This window comes from Eumetopias jubatus, unplaced genomic scaffold, assembly GCF_037043125.1.
Source record: "Eumetopias jubatus isolate StellerSeaLion01/CBP00866 unplaced genomic scaffold, mEumJub1_p1.0 scaffold_15, whole genome shotgun sequence".
Lineage (NCBI taxonomy): Eukaryota > Metazoa > Chordata > Mammalia > Carnivora > Otariidae > Eumetopias > Eumetopias jubatus.
The window spans coordinates 87,798,660-87,823,751 of NW_028274821.1; the positions used below are offsets into that span (position 1 = coordinate 87,798,660).

The following is a 25,092-nucleotide window of genomic DNA, read 5'->3' on the forward strand; positions in this document are numbered from 1 at the left end:
TCTTCAGAGGAGCCCCATCCCAGGGCAGCTCCTTGACTTGGTTGCACAAGACCCAGGGTCCTGGCAGAGTCGGACAGGCACCCCCTGAGGCTGGGATATCCCTTGCTTCTGTCCTGGGGATGAGGTCCTGCTGGCCTGGCTTTGGTCCCGGGACCTGGCATGGCTGGGAGAAGGACTTCGGGTCAAAGGTATTGGACGGGTGCTTTGTTAGTTCCAAGAGCGAAGAGCCATTGATTCCAGATGGCGATGACCTTGTGCAAGTCCCTTCTCTCTAGGCTTCCGGTGTCCCCTTCACTCATTAAAACCATTTATTGAGCCCGTCCTGTGGGTCAGGTTTAGGCATTAGGGATACAGCAGTGAATAAAAGTGCCCCCCAAATCCCTGACCTGGTGCAGCTGACATTCTAGGAGGGAGATAGACAGAAATAAATAAGCAAATATTAGAGTGGTAGATGCTAAAGAGCCAAATGAGGAAGGAGACATCAAGTATGGTTTGAGAAGTTAACATCTGAACAAAGACTCGGAGGTGAGGGGGTAGGCTGTGGGGATAACTGAAGGAAGCCCATTCCAGACCAAGGGAACAGCACATGCAAAGGTCCTGAGGCAGGAGCAGGACTGGCGGGTTCAAAAGACAGCAAGGAGGGTGCCTGGGTGGCTCAGTTGGTTAAGCGACTGCCTTCGGCTCAGGTCATGATCCTGGAGTCCCAGGATCGAGTCCCGCATCAGGCTCCCTGCTCAGCAGGGAGTCTGCTTCTCCCTCTGACCCTCCCCCCTCATGTGTTCTCTCTCTCTCAAATAAATAAATAAAATCTTTAAAAAAAAAAAAAAAAGACAGCAAGGAGGCCAGTGTGGCCGGAGCCGAGTGAGCAAGGCCTGGAGGGCGAGGAGATAGGTGATGGAGCCAAGGTCAGGGCCGGAGCAACGAGGGCCTTGGAGGACATTCTGTCTTTTACTCTGGAACGGGTAGCCCCCAGAGAGTTTGAGGCCGAGAAATGACTTGATCTAAGTTATTTTAACATGAGCACCCTGGCTATAGTACTGAGAATAAACTGTAGGTCAGCCCAGGGGAGAGAAGGAGAGAAGTTAGGAACCCATTGTAATAATCCAGGTGAGACAATGGTGCCCCAGAGCAGGGTGTTCGCTGGCAGCGGGGCAGTGAGAAGGCAGAGCCGACAGAATTTCTAGAGCAGGACAGGAGGCTTTGCAGATGCTGGCCCCGCCACCCAGAGCCTCCCTGCGCTGCCCAGCTATGGTCAACCCCACTGTACTCTTGAGCTGCTGGGCAGCACCGCCTTCCAGTTGTTTGTAGACAAAGTTCCCAAGACAGCAGCAAACTTGCGTGCTCCGAGGACTGGGGAGGAAGGGTTTGGCTCCTGCTTTCCCAGAAGGATTCGCGGATTTCTGTGCCAGGGCGGTGACGACCCATGCCATGAAGGTACTGGGGGCAAGTCCATCCACAGGGAGAAGTTTGATGATGAGAATTTTTAACCCAAAGCACACGGGTCCTGGCATCTGGTCCATGGTCAATGCTGGGCCCAACACAAATGGTGCCCAGTTTTTCATCTGGGCTGCCAAGCCCGAGTGGCTGGATGGTGAGCCTGTGGTCTTTGGCAAGGTGAAAGAGGACACAGACACCGTGGATCGCTCCGGATCCAGGAATGGCAAGACCAGCCAGGTCACCAGGATTGTCTCCGGACAGCGCTAATAAACTGGCTTGTGCTTTATCTCGGGAGGGCACCCCTCTCCCCATCTGCCCGCAGAGTCCTATGGTCTTCGTGCTCTCACAATAGATCTCTGGGTTCCACATGTTCCTTATTCCCCCTCCCAGTCCAGCTGGACATAAGAGTTAAGTTGTGAAATAAAAACTAAATGACAAGACAAAAAAAAAAAAAAGAGGAATGGAGGATGATGTCAAAGTTTGTGGCCTCAAATTCTGGAGGAATGGAGCTGCCATCAGTTGAAATGGAGAAGACTATGGGTGGGGCTGGTGAGGATCCGGGGGCAGAGGGCAGGTGGACGTTGATGTATGAGCCTGGGATTCAGGGTTCAAGTCTGGGCAGGAGATAGAAGCTTGGAATCCTGTCCTGACCCAGAAGCCTTGGCCCCAAACCACACACTGCAAACCACCCCGCCGCCCCGTTACCTGGGGAGCTTGTTAAAATGCATATTACTGACCCCTCGCGTTCCCCCCCAGCCAGGTTCTGATTCAGTAGGTTGTGGGTGAGGCCTGGCTTTCTGAACTTCCCACCCAAGGTGATTCTGAGGAGCGGACAGCTCCAGGAACTCCCGCTAAATCGACACACAGTGAAATTGACTTTGATGATTTCTGACAAATGTCAACAGCCCAGCCACCACCACCACAATGGCGACGTGGAATATATACCCCAGTTCCCCCACGCCAGCCTGCAGTCAGCACCCTTCTCCCACCCTAGCCCCTGGAAACCACAGATCCGGTTTCTGCCCCGATGGTTGTGCTGTTTCCACCCTGTTGTCCGGACGGACTCATACAGTATGAGTGTGGCCTCTCGTGTCTTCTCTTAACGGGTATGATGTTTTATTTGGAAGTTTTGTACAAAACCAAACTTTAACACCTTCCCTAATATGTTATACAGTTTCTAATCCTAACATGTTATGAAGCATGTGTTCTGAAATTTTCATCAAGACTTCCAAATATCGGGGCGCCCGGGTGGCTCAGTCGTTAAGCGTCTGCCTTCGGCTGGGGTCATGATCCCAGCGTCCTGGGATCGAGCCCCGCATCGGGCTCTCTGCTCGGCCGGAAGCCTGCTTCTCCCTCTCCCATTTCCCCCTGCTTGTGTTCCCTCTCTCGCTGTCTCTCTCTCTCTGTCAAATAAATAAAAAATCTTAAAAAAAAAAAGACTTCCAAATATCTCCCAATACCCTCCGTGTGACTCAGATGCTGTGCAAATATTTTGGTTTTCTATGTGTGCCCTGCTATGAAAATGTTGGGAAGCCTTGCCCTGAGGCACGGCCAGTGCTTGGGGGGAGGCATGGATAACTGAGGGAAAGCGAGAAAGTTAGGATGGGGGCCGGTGGGCAGGAACCACGTCTCCTACAGCTCCCTCTTGGGGGACTGCTTTTGCTCTGCTCTGCCCCACCCCCCAAGGTTGGTACATTTGTTTGCAAACCAAGAGACAAGGGCTTTCCTAGGAGTAAATGGCAGTAGCTTTGGAGCATTGCCTTTTTGCCAACTGTTTTGCTGATTCAAGGAGATTTCTGTCTCCCTTCTGGGGTCTCCGCTGGATTGTAGACGCTAAGGAAGAGCCCTCCCTGGATGGTGGCGCTCTCTGCAAACTTTGGTGTTCCCGCTAGCCCCAGCATGCCCCCCCCCCCCCCCGGGGCAGAGAAACCTGGTGTGAGTGGTCTCTGTCCTTTCTAGTTCTGTGACCTTGGGCAAGTGTACTGAGCCTCCTCGAGCCTCAGTTATCTGCTCTGTAAAATGGGGTTAGCCCTCATGCCAAGCTGACTGGATGTGGTGCGGCCTCGCTGAGCTCATGCAGGTGAGCACCCTGCCTGGCACAGGGGATGCTGCGCTGACGGTTGCCGGCGTCACGGCGACACTCAGTGACAGAGTGGATCTGGATGGACATGGGAGGTCTGCCCGAGTCAGAAGAGAGTAGGAGGCTCTGGAAACAGATAATCTAATTTCCAGTTTCCCCTCTGACACTTAATTGTGCCACTTGAGTCAGGTGCCTCCCCTTGCAGTAAAACCCTTCAGTTTTCTCCTCTGTAAAATGGAAGAGGCGTGATTTTTTTTTAAGATTATTTATTTATTTATTTATTTATTTGACAGAGAGAGAGAGAGAGAGAGCGAGCACAAGCAAGGGGAGCAGCAGGCAGAGGGAGAGGGAGAAGCAGGCTTCCCGCTGGGCAGGGAGCCCGATGCGGGGCTCGATCCCAGGACCCTGGGATCATGACCTGAGCCGAAGGCAGACGCTTAACACTGAGCCACCCAGGCGTCCTCCCCCAATTTTTTTTTTTTTTTTTTTACATAGGCTCTACACCCAACGTGGGACTTGAACTCACGATCTCGAGCCAGCCAGGTGCCCCTAAAAAATGTTTACTCTCTTATTTATTTCTCTTTTTTAAAAAAGATTTTCTTATTTTATTTTAAGTGATCTCTATACCTAACATGGGGCTTGAACTCACAGCACAGCCCCAAGGTCAAGAGTCGCAGGCTCTACCGACTGAGCCCGCCAGGCACCCTGCAATCTCCCATTTCTTTAAACTGAGTGGTCGCTCCATTTGTGTTTATTTTATTATTACATCTTTATTTTTTTTAAAGATTTGATTTATTTATTTGAGAGAGAGAGAATGAGAGATAGAGAGCACGAGAGGGAAGAGGGTCAGAGGGAGAAGTAGACTCCCCGCTGTGGGACTCGATCCCGGGACTCCAGGATCATGACCTGAGCCGAAGGCAGTCGCTTAACCAACTGAGCCACCCAGGCGCCCCTATTATTACATCTTTAAACTGAACATGAGCAGTAGGTTATAGGTTGAATTGTGTCCCCCAAAAGTTCCGATGTTGAAGTCCTAACCCCTAGTACTTTGAATGTGACCTTATTTAGAAATAGGATCATTATACACACAATTAGTTAAGATGAGGTCATATTGGAGTAGACTGGGCCCCGATTCCAGTATAACTGGTGTCCTTATAAAAAGGGGAAAGTTGGCCCCAGATGTGCACCAGGGAGAATGTCCTGTGTGGACTGGAGTTCTGCCACCGAGGAACCTACCAGAAGTCAGGAGAGAGATCCGGAACAGATCCTTCCCTAGCGCCTTTGGAGGGAGCACTGCCCGGCTGACCCCTTGCCCTCAGACATCTCACCTTCACCACTGTCAGTGCATTTCTGTTGTTTAGGTCACTCAGTTTGTGGTATTAAAAGTACCACAGAGAATATACAAGAGGGCCATAAGAAATACCCTCTACCAGAAACTTGCATTCTTTTCTCTATGAATTTCTCTCTTTTTTTCATTTTAATTTTTAAAAAAGATTTTTATTTATTTTAGAGAGAGCGAGAGAGGGAACACAAACATGGGGGAGGGGCCGAGGGAGAAGCCGACTCCCCGCTGAGCAGGGAGCACCATACGGGGCTTGATCCCAGGACCCTGAGATCATGACCTGAGCTGAAGGCAGACGCTTAACTGACTGAGCCACCCAGGTGCCCCTTCTCTATGAATTTCTATCTACATTTCTCCCCAGCCTCCCAAACATCTGCACAAGCCTTACACTGAGCTTGTGGTTTACGACCTCAACATGTTTTTTCTGCACTATCTCTCTATTCTTTTCAGCAAGTTTGTAATCTGTTGATTTTTTTTTCTGACTACAAACATGTTCCCTTGCAAAAATACTTAAACATTATAGGGATGCCTGCTGGCTCAGTCAGTAGAGCACGCAATTCTTTTTTTTAAAGATTTTATTTATTTGACAAAGAGAGAGAGCACAAGGAGGCAGAACGGCAGGCAGAGGGAGAGGCGGAAGCAGGCTCCCAACTGAGCAGGGAGCCCGATGCGGGACTCCATCCCAGGACCCTGAGATCATGAGCTGAGCCAAAGGCAGACGGCTAACCGAGTGAGACACCCAGGTGCCCAAGAGCATGCAATTCTTTTTTTTTTTAATTTTTTTTAGATTTTATTTATTTGAGAGAGAGAGACAGAGATAGTGAGAGAGAGAGAGCACAAGTGGGGAGGAGAGGGAGAAGCAGGCTCCCCACAGAGCAGGGAACCCGATGCAGGACTCGATTCCAGGACCCTGGGACCATGACCCGAGCCAAAGGCAGACGCTTAACCGACTGAGCCACCCAGGATCTCAGGGTTGTAAGTTCAAGCCCCACATTGGGTGTAGAGATTACTTAAAAAACAAAACAAAACAAAACAAAACAAAACTTAAACATTACAGAAATTCACAATGTACTAGTGAAAATCTCTCTCCTAATTCCATCTTCCATCAGTCCTAACAGTTCAGTGTATACTCCTTCAGATTCTTTTTATCTTCTGGTAGTAACATACTCAGGTGGTTTTCATGCAGAGACAAAATCATGGCCCTATGAAAAGAAACAATAGAGGATAGTCAGTATGAAGCAGGGAGGATCTCATAGGTACCAGATCTCAACACACAGGTCTGTCTAACCTGAGACCTAATTAAAATGACTAATATTTGTGGAAGGATGAAAAATCAATCCTAGCTGTTTGATAAATTATGTTACATATATTCAGAAAGTTTAAATATCTATACACACACACACACACACACACACACACACACACACACACCACATCTTTATCCATTCATCTATCAGGGGACACTTGGCTGCTTCCATATCTTGGTTATTATTAGTAATGCTGCAATAAGCATACAGGTGCATGTAACTTTTTGAATTAGTGTTTTCATTTTCTTTCTTTCTTTTTAAAATATTTTATTTTTATTTATTTAGTTATTTTGAGAGAGAGATCGGGGGAGGGGCAGACTGCGAGGGAGAGAGAGAATCTTAAGCAGGTTCCATGCCCAGCGTGGAGCCTGACTCAGGGCTTGATCCCAAGACCCTGAATCATGGCTTAAGCTGAAGTCAAGATTCAGACTGAGCCACCCAGGTGCCCCTTAGAAGCTTTTATTTTTAAGTAATCTCTACCCACAAGATGGGGCTTGAAGTCATGACCCAGATATCAAGAGCCACATGCTCTACCCACTGAGCCAGCTGGGCGCCCCTATTTTTAATTTTTTGCAGAACCTCTCTCTACACTGTTTTCTACAGCAACTGCACCAATTTACATTCCCACCAACAGTGCATGAAGATTCCTTTTTCTCCACATCCTTGCCAACACTTGTTATTTCTTGTCTTTTTGATACTACATTCTGACAGGTGTGAGACGACATCTCATTGAGGTTTTGAGATTTTATTTATTTATTTATTTAGAGAGCTCGAGCTGGGGTGGGGGGAGGTAGGAGGGGCAGGGGGAGGGAGAGATAGAGAGAGAGAATCCCAAGCAGACTCAACACAGAGAGCGGAGCCTGACATGGAGCTCTATCCCATGACCCTGAGATCAGGACCTAAGCCAACAATCAAGTCTGATGTTCAACCAACTGAGCCACCCAGGCGCCCCTTATTGACATTTTGATTTGCATTTCCCTGATGATGAATGATGTTGAGCATCTTTTCATGTGTCTGTTGGCCATCTGTATGTCTTCTTTGGGAAAATATCTATTCAGGTCCTCTGCTCATCTTTTAGTTGGACTATTTGTGTTTTTTTGGTGTTGAGTTGTATAACTTCTTTATGAATTTTGGGTACTAAAGCCGCATTGGATATATCATTCGCAAATATCTCCTCCCATTCAGAGTTTGTCTTTTCATTCTGTTGATGGTTTCTTTCACTGTGCAAAAGCTTTTTTTATTTTGGGATAGTCCCAAGAGTTTATTTTTGTCTGAGGAGACATATTGAGAAAAATGTTGCTAAGACTAATGTCGAAGAAATTACTACCTGTTTTCTTCTTTTTTTAAAAAAAAAAGATTTTATTTATTTATTTGACAGAGAGAGAGCACAAACAGGGGGAGTGGCAGACAGAGGGAGAGGGAGAAGCAGGCTCCCCGCAGAGCAGGGGGAACCCAATGTGGGACTTGATCCCAGGACTCTGGGATAAGTCGCCTAACCAACTGAGCCACCCAGGCGCCCTACTGCCTGTTTTCTTCTAATTACTCTCTATTGGTAACTGCACTGTGTGCTCATTCTTGCACCAGCCTCCAGAGAGAAATAATATGCACAGGGTATGCACTGTGCAAATGCATACTGCCTGTTACTAATTGGCTTTTGCTCCAAACCCATAAGGCTTCCTGGTCCATGTGGAGCCCTCTTTTTGCCTGGGCTACCGGCAAGCCTGAGGGACACCTTGCTGTCTTTTCCCTGAGACTCTTACTCCCTTGGGAAGGTAAGGAGGGGTCAGTCCAAAGACAATCACATTGAGGAAAAGAAAGGATGAAAGGAAATTTCTCTTTAAGGTCTAAATGTTTTCTTGATTATTTTGTTAAAGTTCATTCCTAGGGGTGCCTGGCTGGCACATGAATTTTGATCTCTTGATCTTGGGGTTGTGAGTTCGAGCCCCATGTCAGGTGTAGAGATTGTTTTAAAAAAAATCTTAAAAAACAAATAGAAATAAAAACCTTAACACTAACATCCTCTTAGACCCAGCTGTTTAGAAATACACATATACAGGGCGCTTGGGTGGCTCAGTCGTTAAGCGTCTGCCTTCGGCTCAGGTCATGATCCCAGGGTCCTGGGATCGAGTCCCACATCGGGCTCCCTGCTCAGCGGGAAGCCTGCTTCTCCCTCTCCCACTCCTGCTGCTTGTGTCCCTGCTCTCGCTGTCTCTGTCTCTGTCAAATAAATAAATAAAATATTAAAAAAAAGAAATATATACATACACACACACTTAGGAATATATATATATATTTAGGAATATATATATATTTTAAGATTTTATTTTTAAGTAATTTCTATACCCAACATTGGGCTCAAACTCACAACCTGTTTAAGGTTTTTAAGATATAATGTCCAGGGCGCCTGGGTGGCTCAGTTGGTTAAGTGACTGCCTTCGGCTCAGGTCATGATCCTGGAGTCCCAGGAATGAGTCCCGCATCAGGCTCTCTGCTCAGCAGGGAGTCTGCTTCTCCCCCTGACCCTCCCCCCCTCTCATGTGCTCTCTCTCTCTCTCTCTCTCAAATAAATAAAATATTTAAAAAATAGATATAATGTCCAGTTGTTCTGTCAAAAGATAACATCGATTTTAATTTTTTTAAACATTCATTTATTTGAGAGAGAGAGAGCATGTGGGGGAAGAGTGGGAGGAGGGCAGAGGGAGAGAAGGAGACTCTTCGCTGAGCATGGACCCCATCCCCGGGCTCTATCCCACAACCCTGAGATCATGACCTGAGTCAAAGCCAAGAGTTGGATGCTTAACTGACTGAGCCACCCAGGCACCCCAAAAGAGTACATCAATTTTTAATCCTACCAGCAACATACGAGATTGCTTGTTTCCTAATGTCCTTGTCAGTGCTGGGCATCGCTCTTTTAAAAAAGTGGCCAATCCTGGCCAGGCAACTGAGCCACCCGGGCGCCCCAGGCAGGGGAAAGCTTTAACCATGTTATCTGGTCACATCAGAGAGGTTGGCCATGGGCTCCTCAAAGACTAGGTAGTGTTCGTTGCTTCTTGAACTGGGTTTAGCACATAGCAGGAACTTAATAAATATTGGTTCAACGAATGTGGGAGCATTGAGAAATGATCAACAATTCTGTGCTGGGGGTAGCAAGAGACATTTTACAGAGATAATTGGCCTAGGTCTGGCAGCAAGAAGTTTACCTTAAGCAGCAAGAAGGACATCTCTTCCTCTGAAGGGGGAATTAAAGGATGGGGGAAGTTAAAGATGAGGTCAGGTAGGGAGAAGGTAGAGGGAATTCTACTTTTTTTTTTTTTAAGATTTCATTCATTTATTTGACAGAGAGAGACACAGCGAGAGAGGGAACACAAGCAGGGGGAGTAGGAGAGGGAGAAGCAGGCTTCCCGCAGAGCAGGGAGCCCGATGCGGGGCTCAATCCCAGGACGCCGGGATCATGACCTGAGCCGAAGGCAGACGCTTAACGACTGAGCCACCCAGGCACCCGCAGGGAATTCTACTTGATGGCTTTATTTTTCTCTCTGAAAAAGGAGAGTTGGAGTATGGGATGGTAAGAGGCAAAGGTTTGGAAAAGCCATTTGTGGAGAGGGAAGGGATCTAGGAACAAATGGAACAATTCTGGGTGGTGGTGAGGGCTCAGGTGAAGGTGGAAGTAATGACGTGTTTCATCCTTGCAGAACCTCAGGGAGAAGATGAATGGACCTGGAGGGCTCCCTAACACTGGGGAATGAATATGGTGGGCACTAGCCGCGAAAACGAAGCCAGAAAAGCAGGTACTATGTGGAGAAGGGGGAAGATGGAATTTCAGATTTCACGTGGATCAGTTGTGTGGCCCTTGGGGTGCATTGGCTGAGGTGCAGGGGAAAGTCATGGACATGAGGATGTCGAGAGACTGAGGCCAGTTTGGTCTGAGGATGTTCAAGTCTCCCAGAATCCAGGGCGGCGCGGTGAGCCACGTGACAGCCCGCCTGGATTGGTCAACAGTGGACATAGTTGAGAAGATGGCGGCTCAGCGAGAACCTCATCGAAGTAGGTCTGTACACACAGCAGCACCCAGTGTGCAGGAGGGCGGTGAGGGGCAAGGGGAACGCAGCCCCTTCCTCTGGTCTGGACAAGGACGGAGGAGGCGCTGTGGGAGGGGGAGAGAGTCTGGGTGGTGTGCACCAACAGTGGAGTATTGACAGGGTTGGATTTCCAGAAGCAGCGCGTAGCTCTGGCCACAAACGTGTTCTGTGTCCTCTGTCTGAACCTGGTCTCCTAACATGTATCAAAGGGTCTGGGGTAGAGTTTTAGCGCTCCTTCGAGGTAGGGGACTCGAGGAGGACCAAGCCGGGGTAAAAATGGCGGAAGGTCAGCTGGGCCTTGAACGGCGGGGCAAGCCGAGGCAGGGCCCGCTAGTGGCGTCGCGCGTCTCCACGGCGACGGGACTCGTGGCCCGGACGTGGGCGGAGCTTCGGGCGGGGAGGGGCATCTCTGTGACGCCAGAGGCTGGGCCTAAATGGCGAAACCCGAGAGGCTCCCGGGGGGGTTTGAACTGGCCAATGGGCGAGCTGCCGACCGGGTGTCGGAAAAGGAGGCGGAAGCGGGGAGGAGCCGCCGCGGGAGCCGGACTGCATCCGCCGCGGCGTCTCCATGGCACGGCCCTGGCCTCCGACTTCAACGACTTCATAAGGAGACGTTTCTGGGCGCAGCCGTGTCGCTCCTGGTGAGAGGCCTCCGGCAGGCGGGATCCCGGGCGCTCCTGGGCGCTCCGCGGCCACCGCCGGGCCGCGTCCCCACGGGCAGCATGGCCCCCGTCGTTCCCCGACCCTCCCGCGGCCGCCCCCGCCTCCAGCCCCCTGGCGCGCTCGTCCGGCTCCCGTCAGAATGTGGCCCCTGCCCCGCCCCCCCGGCGCGGGCCTTCTTCTCCTCCCGCTAACCGGCGGGCCGGCCGCTTCCCTCCTAACCTGGCCTCCGGCAGGACTCTGCTCCCTCCTCTGCCGCCCTCTGGCAGGGCTTCACCCTTCTCTCTATGGGCAGAAACTGGTCCCCTCCTGCCCGCTGGTGGGTGGTCTCCCTCCTCTCCGCCGACGGAGACAGGCCCCGCGCCCCCTGCCCGCCGGTGGGCGTCGCCCCGGCCGCCTGTCCCTCCCTGCGGGCCGCGGCTCGGCAGTTATTTGTCCGCGCCTCGTAGGCAGCGCTATTCCCCGGCGGCCGCCTCCCGGCTTCCCGACCCCGCGGGAGTGGGATCACCCGTGCAGGGGACGCCACCGGGGGTTTCGTCCCGCTCCCTGCACCACCCGGCGTCTGACCCGCTCCAGCTCGGATACTGAATCCCAGTGGCCGCTGGCGGCTGCGCCCGGGAGGATTTTCCCTCCGTCGTCGCGGGTACCCACTTGGCGGCTGCGAGCACCTTTCCCCTGCAGCTGCCGCCCCTCCCGCCTTCTAAACACTATTGGTCCTCTCTGGGTTTCTGTTCTCCCGGGAACGCCCCTTCTCCTAGGAGACAGTTGCCCTGGTCCCGCCCGGAATATCCCTCCAGCTCCCTGCGCGGGTTTCGGCCCTTTGCGGCCCACTTGGGGGCCTAGCGGTGCCCGCCCGCCCTTCACGCACGCCAGCCGGCGCCTCAGGTTTTCCCTCTGGTGACCCACCCACCTTCTCTCCCGGGTGGGACCTAGGCGTGGTGGTCCTTGCCTCCGAAGTTCCGTTCCCCGTCCCTCGCTGGGGAGGGGAGCTCCCTCCGCGCCCCCCACCACCTACCAGCCACCCACGCACTGCTCCGCAGGTCGCTCAGCCTCTCCTATCTCCCCCCACTTTGGCAGGACAGTTGCTGTGCGACTTGGACAGTAGAGGAGCGCCTCCCAAGTTTTCATCCAACTGCCACCCTTAAAGCTTCCATCCACCCTCCTCCCCTCAGAGAGGACGTTTGATGCCGGGCCCCTGAGATTCTCATTGACAAGCCCCTCTGGGTCCCCCTGAGCAGAGCCTGCTGACCCAATTGCCCACCTTTGCGGCTTTGATGCCTAACCATGTCTGCCTCATCCTCAGGCGGCTCCCCCAGGTACTACCAACGTGCGGGGCGCCTCCGCAGAAGGGCAGGGACAGGTGGGCAGGGGTCCCCAGGCCAGGCTCGCTGGAGGCTTCTCTTTTCAGCTTCCCTGTTCTGTGTATTGAAAGTCTGGACCAAAACATTGAAAAGTCGTTTTTAAAGGGAAGGAGGAAAAAAGTGCTTGCTTGAAATCCCAGCTCTGCCTCCCTCTTGCCCTCCCTTCCCCAGGTGCCCCAGTTCCTCCTAGCAAACAGGGCCACCATTGTCTTCATGGAGTACTAGGCACAGGTCCTTTTTGAAAGGAAGCTACATGTAAATAAATAACAGTGATGTAGGCAGTTAACAAGGTGTTGATGCGGTCCAGGTGATTTGATGGCAAGCCCGCAGGGGGAGACAGATTTCCCAGATCTGTTGGCTTTTAAGTGAGGAGGGAAAAAAAAAAAATCTGTCTACTCAGATTTGGTATTCCTCACCTAAATGATGAGTAGGGCCCAATAAATATTTTTTTCTTTTTCGTCAGGGTGTGATACACATACAGCAGGATGCATGCTAAAGTGCTTGAGCATTTTTCTCTTGCATTTTTAGGTTGCATTATTCTCCCCTAAGTATTTGTGGGGAGGATGGAAGTCCTATTTGGAGGCTGTCAGGAGGTAGTGGGATGGATCACATGAATTTTCCAAGTCCCTTTCCGTCGTGGAATTCTTGGACGCTCTGCTGCCAAATATTGGAGATGAAACTTTTGCTATATTTGCAGACCTGGTGATGGGGCTGTTTATGTATGAACATGATAAATTGCACATAGTATTAAAAAAAAAAAACAAAACCTCTCCAAAACAAAAATAACCCTGCTTCGCAGGATTTTAAAGGGTAGCAAGTAGAATATTTGGGGACATAGTAACTTTCTGTCAGCTTACTTGAATATGTGACTGTTAATTTTATGAATTTGAGTCACAGGGACTTTGTTCCTGGGCCTGCTGCTCTGTCTTTTGATGTCTGTCACTTCCGGAGCATTTTTCCAGGGCCGCTTCTGCTCCGGGCACAGTCCTGGGCACTTTCACCCTTGGCCACCCCTAGTACCTTGCCTGGTGCTCCCATGCTGCCTGCTTTTTGTCATCTGACAGGATGACAGCTGGGCTTTTCAGCAAAAGGTCACAATACTTGTGATGCGACGGCAGAGGTTAAAAGGCCCATCACCTGTGAATGCCCATCACCCCGTTTCCATCCCCCTGCCAGGCGCACCATGAGTGTTCGGTGGCCATGTAAAGGGAGCCAAGTGATACCAGACTGGTTCTCCTAGCCGTTCACTCGTGTCATTTTGAGAGATCTAAGAGATAGAAGAGCCCTAGTTTTCTGCTTACAATCTGGTTCTTGTGCCTGGGTGCAGGTTTCCATCTTGTGGGAAGAACGGAGTAACAAGTCTCACGCAGAAAAAGGTCTTGAGGACACCTTGTGGCGCACCCAGTGTGACTGTGACGGTAGGTGACATGCCCACGGAGCAGCCCTCCGGTCTATGGCCCTACCAGAAATGCTTCGGTTCGCCTTTTCCAGGAGCTGCCTTTCCCCGCCACCACCACTGTGGCCTAGTGCTCTGCTAGAGGCTTTCCTGCATATCCTGCTCATTGGGGATTTGGTTTTGGTTTTGGTTATTTTGCCTGTGGTAAAGCTGCTGGGTGTGAGGAGGTTGTCTTCACCTAATCCTTCCAAATTCCAGAAGTCCTGAGAACGCATTTTCCAAAAAAAAGAAGAAAAGAGAACGGGGAGGGGACCGCGTTGCGGGTGGTGGGCAAGGGGTGTGTGTGGGCTGGGGGGGGTTCTGCCCTGCTCCAGTTCTCTTCCGAATCAATACAACCTTCTCATCTCAGCATTTCCTTTAGCTTTCCGTTTTCCTCATCTTCCACCTGCCTTCTGCCTGATTTACTGTGCACTCTAACCATGTGGTGTGTGTCCTGTGCTACCGTGCATGCACAGATCAGATCACGGGGCAGAAGGATTCCCCTGCTTCCCAGCTGTGCTACACTAAGTCTACAGAGGAGCTCTGCCTTCCAGCAGGCTCGGAAGGAGATTCGGCTCTGAGGACCCCGGGGCCTGGGTTCGTGCTCTTTTGGAGAACCCGCAGGTCTTGCAGACCCCTGTCTTGAGTGGACCTAGATCTTCCAGGTGGTCTTCAGCCGGGATCTCTGTGGGAGTCTGCTGAACGGTGCTACTGCCCTGGTTCCGGCCTGCATGCCAGTAGTTGGTAGCTGTCCTGCTCGCTTGGTGGCTAGGCTTTCAGTGGCCCCCAGAGGCTGTGAGCTCTGTTTTTTATGCCAGTTTACTCATCCACAGATCAACCTTTTTTGTGTTGCCCTCCCCTGCCTGCCAGAAGCGAAGCATGAAGGACCGCTCTTCAACCCCCCCCTTACATGTTCATGTGGATGAGAACACTCCTGTCCACGTCCACATAAAAAAACTCCCGAAACCATCAGCGACCAGCAGCCAGGTAGGAGCATGCCGGTCGGGCAAGGTGAAGGCTGTGGAGCAGGGTGACCCCTCCCAGCACGGCCTCCTCGGGCTTCAAAATCCATAAAGGTTTGGGAGACAAATGCACTTGCTTTCAGAGGTCAGCTGCCTGGCTAGAAGGTAGGCAGCACTGTCATCCAGAAATGGCAGCGGTAGCCTTAGTCAGAAGAGGCTCCCCTGCAGAGTTGGAAGTGGATACCACCAGAGTGAGACCACAGCCAGCTGTGTGGGGAAGTGACCCTGGGTTTGTCCCTTTCCACAGAAATCTCATAAGCGCGGAATGAAAGGGGACACCGTGAATGTGCGGCGGAGTGTCCGGGTGAAAACCAAGGTACCTTGGATGCCCCCTGGAAAATCATCCACCCGGCATGTGGGATGCAAGTGGGAGGTAGGCTCATTCTTGTTCAGGCTTTTCTTCTCGGACTGGTCAGGTTCTAGCAGGCCTCAAACTCTGTGTGATTCAGGGTCAGCTGTCACTATCAGAGATGTCCCAGTAGGTCCTGTTTAGTGAGCGGCCTGGCTAAACCCTGAAAGTACGCGAATGTTCTGGAGCCCTTAACACCACTGCCAGGTGGTAGGTCTTGCTCTCCCCGTGGACAGATGAGGAAACCAAGGTTCATAGAGATGAAGTCCCAGAGAAAGTAGCAGAGCTGGAGTCAGGGAGGAGGGAGGTCTCATTCTAGAAGTTGCACCCTCGGCCTCTCTGATCTGTGTGTGCGGAGCCACGTGTCTTTCCCTGTGTAACCGTGATAGCATCTGAAGCGTAGCCAACAAAATATATACCAGGTGCATATTTAAGAAAGCACCCCCTCTTTTGAGGTAGTCCTCATAAGAGATCATGCGTGTATTCCACAGATGTCATCAAAACCACTTTTGGAACAATCTCGGGGAATGATTGCCTTCCGTATCAGTTGTCAAGGTGCCAAGAGAATTACTGTCCTTTTCTTTTTTTTTTTTAAGCCACGCCTCAGCATGTTTTGCTTGTCCATCCATCTGTGCAGTAATTCTTGCAGCATATGTTTCTTGAGACTTATGCCAGACACTGCGGGGCCCTGGGGTGACAGCCGCAGACTCGCAGGCATACCCCTCCTTAGGCTTACATTCTAGTCCATTGCAATGAAAAACTTCAGTGATGAGGCAAGACCTTATAGCTGCATTTTAGACAAAGATCTCAATCAGGGCTAGTAAAAAGGACCAGAGGCTGCTTTGAGGTGGTAATGGTGCCTGGCTCATTTTGAAACATTCAATCTTTTGCTGATAGTTGATTACTTTTTTTTTTTTAAGATTTTATTTATTTATTTGACAGAGAGAGACACAGCGAGAGAGGGAACACAAGCAGGGGGAGAGGGAGAGGGAGAAGCAGGCTCCCCGCCGAGCAGGGACCCCGATGCGGGGCTCGATCCCAGGACCCTGGGATCATGACCTGAGCCAAAGGCAGACGCTTAACGACTGAGCCACCCAGGCGCCCCTAGTTGATTACTTTTAAAATTAGAAATAAAAAATAAAAGTAATTACTCTGAAGTCCGACTTCACAGGTGTGACTCCCTGATTTACCAGTTTTTCCTAAGAGACAAAGGGAGTATGGGGTATTCTAGGGAATAAACGATACAAATAAAAGTGTTCTGACCAGTGTGTGTGTGTGTGTGTGTGTGTGTATGTGTGTACATGTATGTGTGCATGTATTTATATGTGTGTATAGGTGTACATATGTGTGCACATATATGTGTATATTTGTGCATATGTGTGTATTTGTGTGCGTACATATATGTGTATTTGTGCGTGTATATGTGTGCGTACATATATGTGTGTATCTGTATGTGCGTGTACATGCGTGTGCATATATGAGTGTCTATATGTGTGTGCATATATGTGTCTGTGTGTATTTGTACACATATGCATGTCTATGTGCGTGTGTATGTGCACATATATGTGTGTCTATATTTATGTGTGTGTATGTGTGTACATATGTGTGTCTATATGTGCGTGTGTCTACACATATGTGCCTCTTTATATGCACATGTATGTGCGTGTACACACATGTGTGCCTATATTTATATGTGTGTGTCTATGTGTGCCTATATGCGCGTGCATGTGTGTACATGTGTATATATGTGCGCATATGTGTCTATGTATGTGTACATGTGTATATATGTGTGTACATATGTGTCTATATATGTACGTGTATATGTGTACATATACATGTGTCTATATTTATATCTATATGTGTGTACATATATGTGTATATATGTGTGTACATATATGTGTCTATATTTGCGTGTATATATGCATATACATATATGTGTCTATATTTATATGTGTATATATATGCACACACATATATGCATATACTTATATAAGAAAGATTGGAATTAAAATGCTATCTTCCATTTCTTACTACATGTACCTCACTAATCAGTGAGACATAAATGAAAAACAACTATATTTTTAAAAACAAACACAAGCTCTCATTTTTGTTGAATGGAATATAGTTAAAAAGCTCACTGATACCTCATGTTGACAAGCATATGAGAAATCAGCAAACCTTTTTAGACCATTTTGAGAGGATAGTGAAGCCATTTAATAGCTGTGGAGCATTTATCTAAACATTGATGCTATAGTTTGGGTTTTTAAAAATTTTTTTCCAGATATTTAAATTTTTATTTATTTATTTTATTTTATTTTATTTTTTTTAAAGATTTTATTTATTTATTTGACAGAGAGAGACGCAGTGAGAGAGGGAACACAAGCGGGGGGAGTGGGAGAGGGAGAAGCAGGCTTCCCGCGGAGCAGGGAGCAGGGAGCCTGATGCGGGGCTCGATCCCAGGACCCCGGGATCATAACCTGAGCCGAAGGCAGTCGCTTAACCAACTGAGCCACCCGGGTGCCCCCAGATATTTAAATTTTTAATCTCTTCACCCCATGTGGGGCTTGAGCTCACAACCCTGAGATCAAGATTCGCATGCTCATCAACTGAACCAGGCAGGCACCCCAGGGATGCTATAGTTTTATATCTAGGAATTGATTCTGTAGTTTTATACTTAGAAATTTATCCTTAAAAAGTCACAGAAGAGTACAGGGATGGTGTATCAAGATGTTTGTAAGAGAGAAAAATTGGAAGCAACCTAAATGTCTATCAGGAGGTATTGGTTAAATGATGATACACCCATGCAGTGTACATCCATACAATCCAAAGATGGAGGTAGATATTTATAAATGATAATGAAGCACAGAGCCACATAGCATGTAGAGTTTGGCCCTATTTGTGCAAAAAAGGGTGTCTGTGGGGCACCTGGCTGGCTTAGTCCACAGAGCATGCGACTCTTAATCTTGGAGTTGTGAGTTTGAGCCCCACGTTGGGCGTAGAGCTTACTTTAAAAAAAAAAAAGAAGAAAAAGGACATCTGTATCCATGTGTATATGCATGTTTGTATATCTATAACATTTTCTGGAAAGATATACAGGAAGTGATTACCTCTGGGTTGGAGGGGTCTTTATTTTTTATGGTCTGCTTGAATTTCATTATAACAAGCATGTTATATTTTATAATTAAAAATGCTTTTTAGGGGCACCTGGCTGGTTCAGTCGATGGAGTGTGTGACTCTTGATCTCAGGGTCTTGAGTTCGAGCCCCATGTTAGGGGTGGAGATTACATAAAATAAAAAAATAAAATCTTTAAAAAAAATGCTTTTTTAAAAAACCAAAAAGACTTGGTAGTTTTATTTATTTATTTTTAAAGATTTTATTTATTTATTCATGAGAGACAGAGAGAGAGAGAGAGGCGCAGAGGGAGAAGCAGGCTCCCAAGGAGCAGGGAGCCCGATGCGGGACTCGATCCCAGGACCCTGGGATCATGACCTGAGCCTAAGGCAGACGCTTAACCATCTGAGCCACCCAGGCGCCCAAGACTTGGTAGTTTTAAAGTATACATTGAAGGTCTGCCACTATGGAAATTGACCTCCCTGTTGACCGAGGTTGCTAGGAGCTATGGTCCCCCCTGGAAAGCTCAAATGTCCAGTTTCAGTCCTCTGGCCGCAGAATCCTAGGAATGGAGGAGCCCAGAGAGGTGACTTGTCTCTCAAATAGTAGCTGTATTTCATGCTGCCCTCTTGAGCCAGTGCCTTTCCCCTTCCCAGTGGTGCTCTTTGTTTCTGGAAAGACCTAGCCTGACCCTTTCCATTGTGGACAAGGGAGAAAGACCCTACGACGAGGAAATATGGGATGAGCTGGACATGGACCTCAGAAGCTGCTGTGTACATGTGGGGATTCTTGTTTGATTTTTTAAAACCCCTTCTGGTATAGGTTGATCACCTTTGGGAGAAAGGAGGTCTGGGTTTTTTCTCTACCCTATTATTGAAAGTGATCTATTTTTTATTATGGGAAGTTGAAAATACAGACAAATAGACCATCACCTGTAATCTTACTACTATAATGTGGCTGCTTTTAAGTTTTAAAAGCTTTGTGTGAAAAGTGTAGGAAAGTACACACACATCAGAAATGTATTGCTTGATTGATGAATTTTTACAAACTGAATAAACTGTGTAACTGCTTCCCCGCTTAAGAAACCACATCATCGGGCGCCTGGGTGGCTCAGTTGGTTAAGCGACTGCCTTCGGCTCAGGTCATGATCCTGGAGTCCCGGGATCGAGTCCCACATCGGGCTCCCTGCTCGGCAGGGAGTCTGCTTCTCCCTCTGATCCTCCCCCCTCTCATGCTCTCTCTCTCTCTCATTCTCTCTCTCAAATAAATAAATAAAATCTTAAAAAAAAAAAAAAAGAAAGAAACCACATCATCACTAGCTTCCCCAGAAGCTCCCCTCTGGTCCTGATGCTGTCATTACCACCCCCCAGGGGAACCACCCTCCTGAAACTGCTAATATTTTGGTATATTTACTGTCACACTTTTTCCTGTGCGTAGTTTTGGGTTTTAAAATATCATTGTAATCATACTATATATTGTCTTATTATCCTCCTTTTAAATATTGCAAACTTTTTGTCTTAAAAAAACAATACATGGTCACTGTTGAAAAATTAGAAAATCTAAACCAACACAAGGAAGAAAGTAAAAAACACCTGTCATCCCACCAGTTTGAGAAGAGCTCTGGAACTTCTCGGTGGAAGCCTACCTGATCTCTTCTTATGAAGAGACTCCTTGTTTTGATTTTTATAACAATGGGACCATATTTCACTTATCATTGCATTCTTTTTTTATTTTATTTTTGATTATATTCTTTTTTAACATTTTGACTATATTTACATTGCACATTATTTTTTAAGGAAGTATTCCATTGTGTGTATATTTGTACCATGATATATTTAACTAATACTCTCTTGTCATACCTTTGTCTTTATCCTTGCCTTGATTTTATTTTATTTTTTTCTTGCCTTGCTTTTAAATATTGATTCACATTCATAAATATCCTTGATAAGTCCCTAGAAATAGAATTGCCTGGACAAAGGGCACATGCAGTTTTAACATCGTACCCTGTAAGTCCTACTTGTTTGGCACAAGAGTTACTCTCTTACTGAATACTCCTTTTATTTTTCTTCCCCTGGAAACTGGCACAGAACGTTGGCCACGTCAGCTAAAGAGGAGCACAGAACTGTACAAAAAATGAGAAATAACAATTAATGCAACAGAATAAACTTACAGATTGAGAGAGTCAAGTTCAACATATCAGAAACTCATGGAGGCCCTGGCTCCCAGATTATAATATCTTTCTATCTGGAGTCTTACAAGCAAAGGGTTATACAGCTTTACATAAACTTTTCAGAGGGGTGCATGCATTTTTTTTCCTAAGATTTTTATTTATTTATTTGACAGAGACACAGTGAGAGGGAACACAAACGGGGAATGGGAGAGGGAGAAGCAGGCTTCCTGCTGAGCAGGGAGCCCGATGCGGGGCTCAATCCCAGGACCCTCAGATCACGACCCAAGCCGAAGGCAGATGCTTAATGACTGAGCCACCCAGGCGCCCCAGGGCACACGCATTTGATTTAAAAAATATGTATTTATGCTGATGCATTTAAATAAATATTTTCCAGACATCATACCCTTTCGACCCCTAAATTATTCAGTATGCATTTCTAATAATATTTTTCTACGTAACCAGAATAACAGTGATTAGTCCTAAAAACTTTATTTCTTATTATTATGTATCTGGTGCATACTCAGATTTCCCCACTTGTCCCTAAAATACCTTTTATAGCAGATTTGTGTTACTCGCAACTATCCACTGTCACACATTCATATTCACTTAAAAGGCTTCTGACTTATTTCCCTTTTACCCTAGGTATATGAAAACATCTCTTGCCCCAAACTTTTGCCAACGTGGGGTATTACTATTTTTGCCAGTCTGTTCTATCCTTTATTTTAAACTTGACATTGTAACACAGGTTTATTTCTTGGTAGAGAATCTTTAGAAACCTCATGTAAACGTGGGTAGGTAACGTTCCATCGAGAAGGCCTGGTGCACTGTCCGTCCTGGGGTCCCTCTGGCCGGCCCTCAGTGGTTTAGCGCTTCTCGCCTCCAGTGGACAAGCAGATGCGCTGGAACCGATGCTTGCGGCCTTGCCTTATGAGTTCACGTGTCTCCTTCCTCTGCATCAGAATCCACCTCATTGTCTGGAGATCACGCCACCATCTTCAGAAAAGCTGGTCTCGGTGATGCGGTTAAGTGACCTCTCTACAGAAGATGATGACTCGGGTCACTGTAAAATGAACCGTTACGATAAGAAGATTGACAGTCTAATGAACGCGGTTGGTTGTCTCAAGTCTGAGGTGAGGGAGGTGGGGGCTGGAGTAGCTAGGGCCCTGAGGGTGTGACAGAGCGCCCAGGTCGGTTCCTGGTGGCCTGCTTCCTTGGGGCTGTCCGCCTGTGGGCCTCCCGCCCTTCTCAGCAGGCTGCCCAGGGCTTCAGATGCCTCTGAGGAGGTAGCCCCGGGGCACTGAGCACTTAGCCCAGGGCCTGACTCTGACCCCACCTGGTGCTCTGTATGGACGCCCTGGTTTGACTTGTCACAGTGATAGATGAAGCCAGTGGGGGTATCGCCCCCATTTTGGAGATGACGTGACTGTGACACTGGGAGCTCTGTTCCCCATTTTTACACGGCAGGTTGGAAAGAGAACAAAGCCCCAAAGAGGTGAAGGAAGTTTGTCGTCAGTTGGTAGGCTGTGTCCTTGGGCGGGATCAAGACTCAGGTCTTGACAGCTGACGTGGCCTGTGTCTTTAATCCCCTGCCCTGCATTCGGGGCTCATGGGCCCACCTGGAGAGCCTCGGGCTGGCTGCCTGGCAACAGCCCTTTCTCCAAAGCCCGCAGAGCATGGGCCTTTTTGTGACATCTCCCCTGTGGTGTGCCAGCAAACCACGGTTTGTATCCTGGCTCTGTCCCCAACCAGCAAGTCGGTCACTTGGGCTCTCTCTGTACCCGTACCTCAGTAACAAGGAAATGAGATGAACAGTGTCCGTCCCTCATCTCTGTGCTGATTGACTGAGATTGTGCCCAACAGGACCTAAGTACCTGTGTATCTGTCAACCGGAGGCGCCCTTAACTGGTCCAAAGCAACGAGCCTAGCCATGTGGCCGAGAAGGAGCCTCCCCTCAGTGGCCCCTGCCTGCATGCTCCCGCACAGGTCAAGATGCAGAAGGGTGAGCGCCAGATGGCCAAAAGGTTCCTGGAGGAGCGCAAGGAGGAGCTGGAGGAGGTGGCCCACGAGCTGGCCGAGACCGAGCATGAGAACACGGTGCTGAGGCACAACATCGAGCGCATCAAGGAGGAGAAGGACTTCACCATGTAAGGCGGCCCTGCCCCCGAGTATGTCTCTCCTGCCCAGCCGCCGCAGGCCCTGGGAGCGGAAAGCGACGGAGGCAGGCCCAGGCGCCGTCCCCGGGGCACAGTGTACCCAGGCTTACGGCTGTTCACCAGCCACAAGCTAGTTACCGGTTCACGCTGTGAGGGAGGACAAGGACCCCACAGGGTGCAGTGGGGGCAGGGAAGCTTCTGGAACGAGTGACGTTTAAGGAGAGCCCTGCAGGATGGTTAGAAGCTAGGCAGTAGGCGCTGGGAAAGAAGGCATGTAGGATCACGAGTGAAAGCCCCAAGGGAGGAGTTCGCGACTGGGAATTGGAAAGCGGGCCATAGTGAGGAGAGGGGTGGGCAGAGGGCAGGGCGGCCGTGGAGCTTGGCAGGGGCTGTTCTTAGCAGTTGCTTTGAGGAGTTTGCATTGAGGGGCCATGGAAAGGTTTTCAAAGCGGGGAGTGGTGGGGCCAGACGTGGCTCCAGGGTGAAGGGTGCGATGGATGGCTCAAAAGTGGATTTGAAGGTGGTGGTTACGAGACTGTGGCGAAGGCTGGGGACAGAGGTGATGCTAGTGGCTGAGAGGCAAGCAGGGCCACGGATGGCATAATGTCACCTGCGATGAAGGCCCTGCTCTGGTGCCCAGGTGGCCTTCCAGGAGCCCTCCTTCCCCCTCTCTCACTGTTCCCTGACCAGGAGATGAGCCTCGCAGGGCATTGTGAGGCGAGCCTCAGAGCTCTGAGCGGGCCGGGGCCTGGGAGGGCTCACAGAGCACTATTCTTTCTGGCCCCAGGCTTCAGAAGAAACACCTCCAGCAGGAGAAGGAGTGCCTCATGTCCAAGCTGGTAGAAGCTGAAATGGATGGGGCTGCTGCTGCCAAGCAAGTCATGGCCTTGAAGGATACTATCGGGAAGCTGAAGACGGTAGGTGGCAGGCAGAACCACCCAGCCCTGGGACTGGGCCCAGAGGCAGGCAAGTTGCAAGCTGGGGAGGGGTCTTTACGCAGTCATCAGGCTGACTTTATGACATCTCCAGGCCAGGGGAGCGCACACTTAACTCCTCAGCCCCCACCCCCACTTTCACTTCCAGGGCCTGATCCTCGAGGATGACCTCTGGTGGCCAGGGTCTCTGAGGAGACCTCATCATGGGTCTCCTGGGATCACAGTGGGTCAAGGCCTAAGTCTGATTCCTGCCAAGTGTCACAGTTTGATTCCTGCGAGTATCGGCCACCAGGTGTCGCCCTCCTCCTCTTCCTCCAGGAAGCCTGCCCTAACTTCACTTGCCTGCCCTGAGCTCCCCAGCCCTTCTCCCCACTTGTTGCTCTCAGCTGACTCAGTTCCCGCCCCCATCCTTCCAGGTTCCTCTCCTCCGGGAAGCCTGCCTTTGACCCCTGTGGTCCTGTACACAGCCAAGGGCTTCTTACTGGGCTTCCTGGCACCAGCACCCCTTAAGAGGGGCCTGCCTCGGCCGCCTCCTCCCTTCTCCCCGTGTACCTTGTAAGACTGCCTGCTATCTTCCAGGAGAAACAAATGACCTGCACGGACATCAACACCCTAACGAGGCAGAAGGAACTTCTGCTGCAGAAGCTGAGCACATTTGAAGAGACCAACCGCACCCTCCGAGACCTGCTGAGGGAACAGCACAGCAAAGAGGTGAGCTCCTGGCCTCTGCAGGCCTGTCTGCTCTGAGCCTCCGTTCCTCGTGACAGAAAGGTACCCTCCGCGCCCGACCTGAGAGGGCCATAGAAAGACGTGACCAGTCTTCCCGTGAAGTGCTGGTCACCCGGCAGAGGATGCTGCCTTCATTGTTGAAGCTGGAGCTGGTGGCGCATGAAGGAGCTGAGGCGTCAGGGGCATGCCTGGCCCTTGGTTAAACAGAGGATGGCTCGGGGCCGGCAGACGCCAACTGTAGGGTAGCGCTTTGTTTTCTTAGAAGATGGGTTCCTGATGATATTCTGTGTTAGCAAATGATTCTGGAAAGACCAACGGTATAAATAGCTGTCTCCCTGTTGGGCTCAAACCAAAGAGAGACTGTAGTATGGTGTTTTGTTTTTTGTTTTTTGTTTTTTAGCATTGTCAACTTCTTGTTTAGATTTTTAAAAAATTAGTATTTCATATTTTTATTTAATTACGTCTCGGCTTTTTGGCTAAATTCAAGTGTAGTATCTGTTCTTGTCAGTTTAATATTTTTATTTATTTAATGTTCTTTTTTTAATATTTTATTAATTTATTTATTTGAGAGACAGCATGAGAGAGAGAGAGAGAGAGAGAGCATGGGGGGGAGGGTCAGAGGGAGAAGCAGACTCCCTGCTGAGCAGGGAGCCCGACGTGGGACTCGATCCCGGGATTCCAGGATCATGACCTGAGCCAAAGGCAGTCGCTTAACCAACTGAGCCACCCAGACGCCCCTATTGAATGTTTTTTAAAAGAATTTATTTATTTATTTATTATTTATTTGAGAGAGAGAGGGAGAGCACAGAGGGAGAGGGAGAAGCAGACTCCCTACTGAGCAGGGAGCCCAACGCAGGGCTCAATCCCAGGACCCTGAGATCATGACCTGAGCTGAAGTCAGACGCTTAACTGACTGAGCCA

General features: G+C 49.3%; 1 protein-coding gene and 1 pseudogene across 6 annotated transcripts in view; both read left to right on the forward strand.

Moving 5' to 3' along the window:
• The first annotated feature begins 10,722 nt into the window (after positions 1-10,722).
• ODF2 (outer dense fiber of sperm tails 2) overlaps positions 10,723-25,092 on the forward strand; it is a 34,184-nt gene continuing 19,814 nt past the window's right edge. Inside the window, exons 1-9 of one of the 6 annotated variants that reach the window (XM_028107797.2) lie at positions 10,803-10,886; positions 11,983-12,221; positions 13,594-13,684; positions 14,572-14,688; positions 14,971-15,096; positions 21,314-21,484; positions 22,338-22,498; positions 23,295-23,424; positions 24,022-24,153. In XM_028107797.2, the coding sequence (XP_027963598.1) occupies positions 12,190-12,221; positions 13,594-13,684; positions 14,572-14,688; positions 14,971-15,096; positions 21,314-21,484; positions 22,338-22,498; positions 23,295-23,424; positions 24,022-24,153 (960 nt within the window). In that variant the 5' untranslated portion in view covers positions 10,803-10,886; positions 11,983-12,189. Of the gene's footprint in view, positions 10,887-11,982; positions 12,222-13,593; positions 13,685-14,534; positions 14,689-14,970; positions 15,097-21,313; positions 21,485-22,337; positions 22,499-23,294; positions 23,425-24,021; positions 24,154-25,092 lie in introns of those variants that run through there. The other 5 variants (XM_088019219.1, XM_028107794.2, XM_028107795.2 and 2 more) reach the window with 5 other exon arrangements.
• On the forward strand, positions 24,628-24,828 carry LOC114212948 (U2 spliceosomal RNA; annotated as a pseudogene).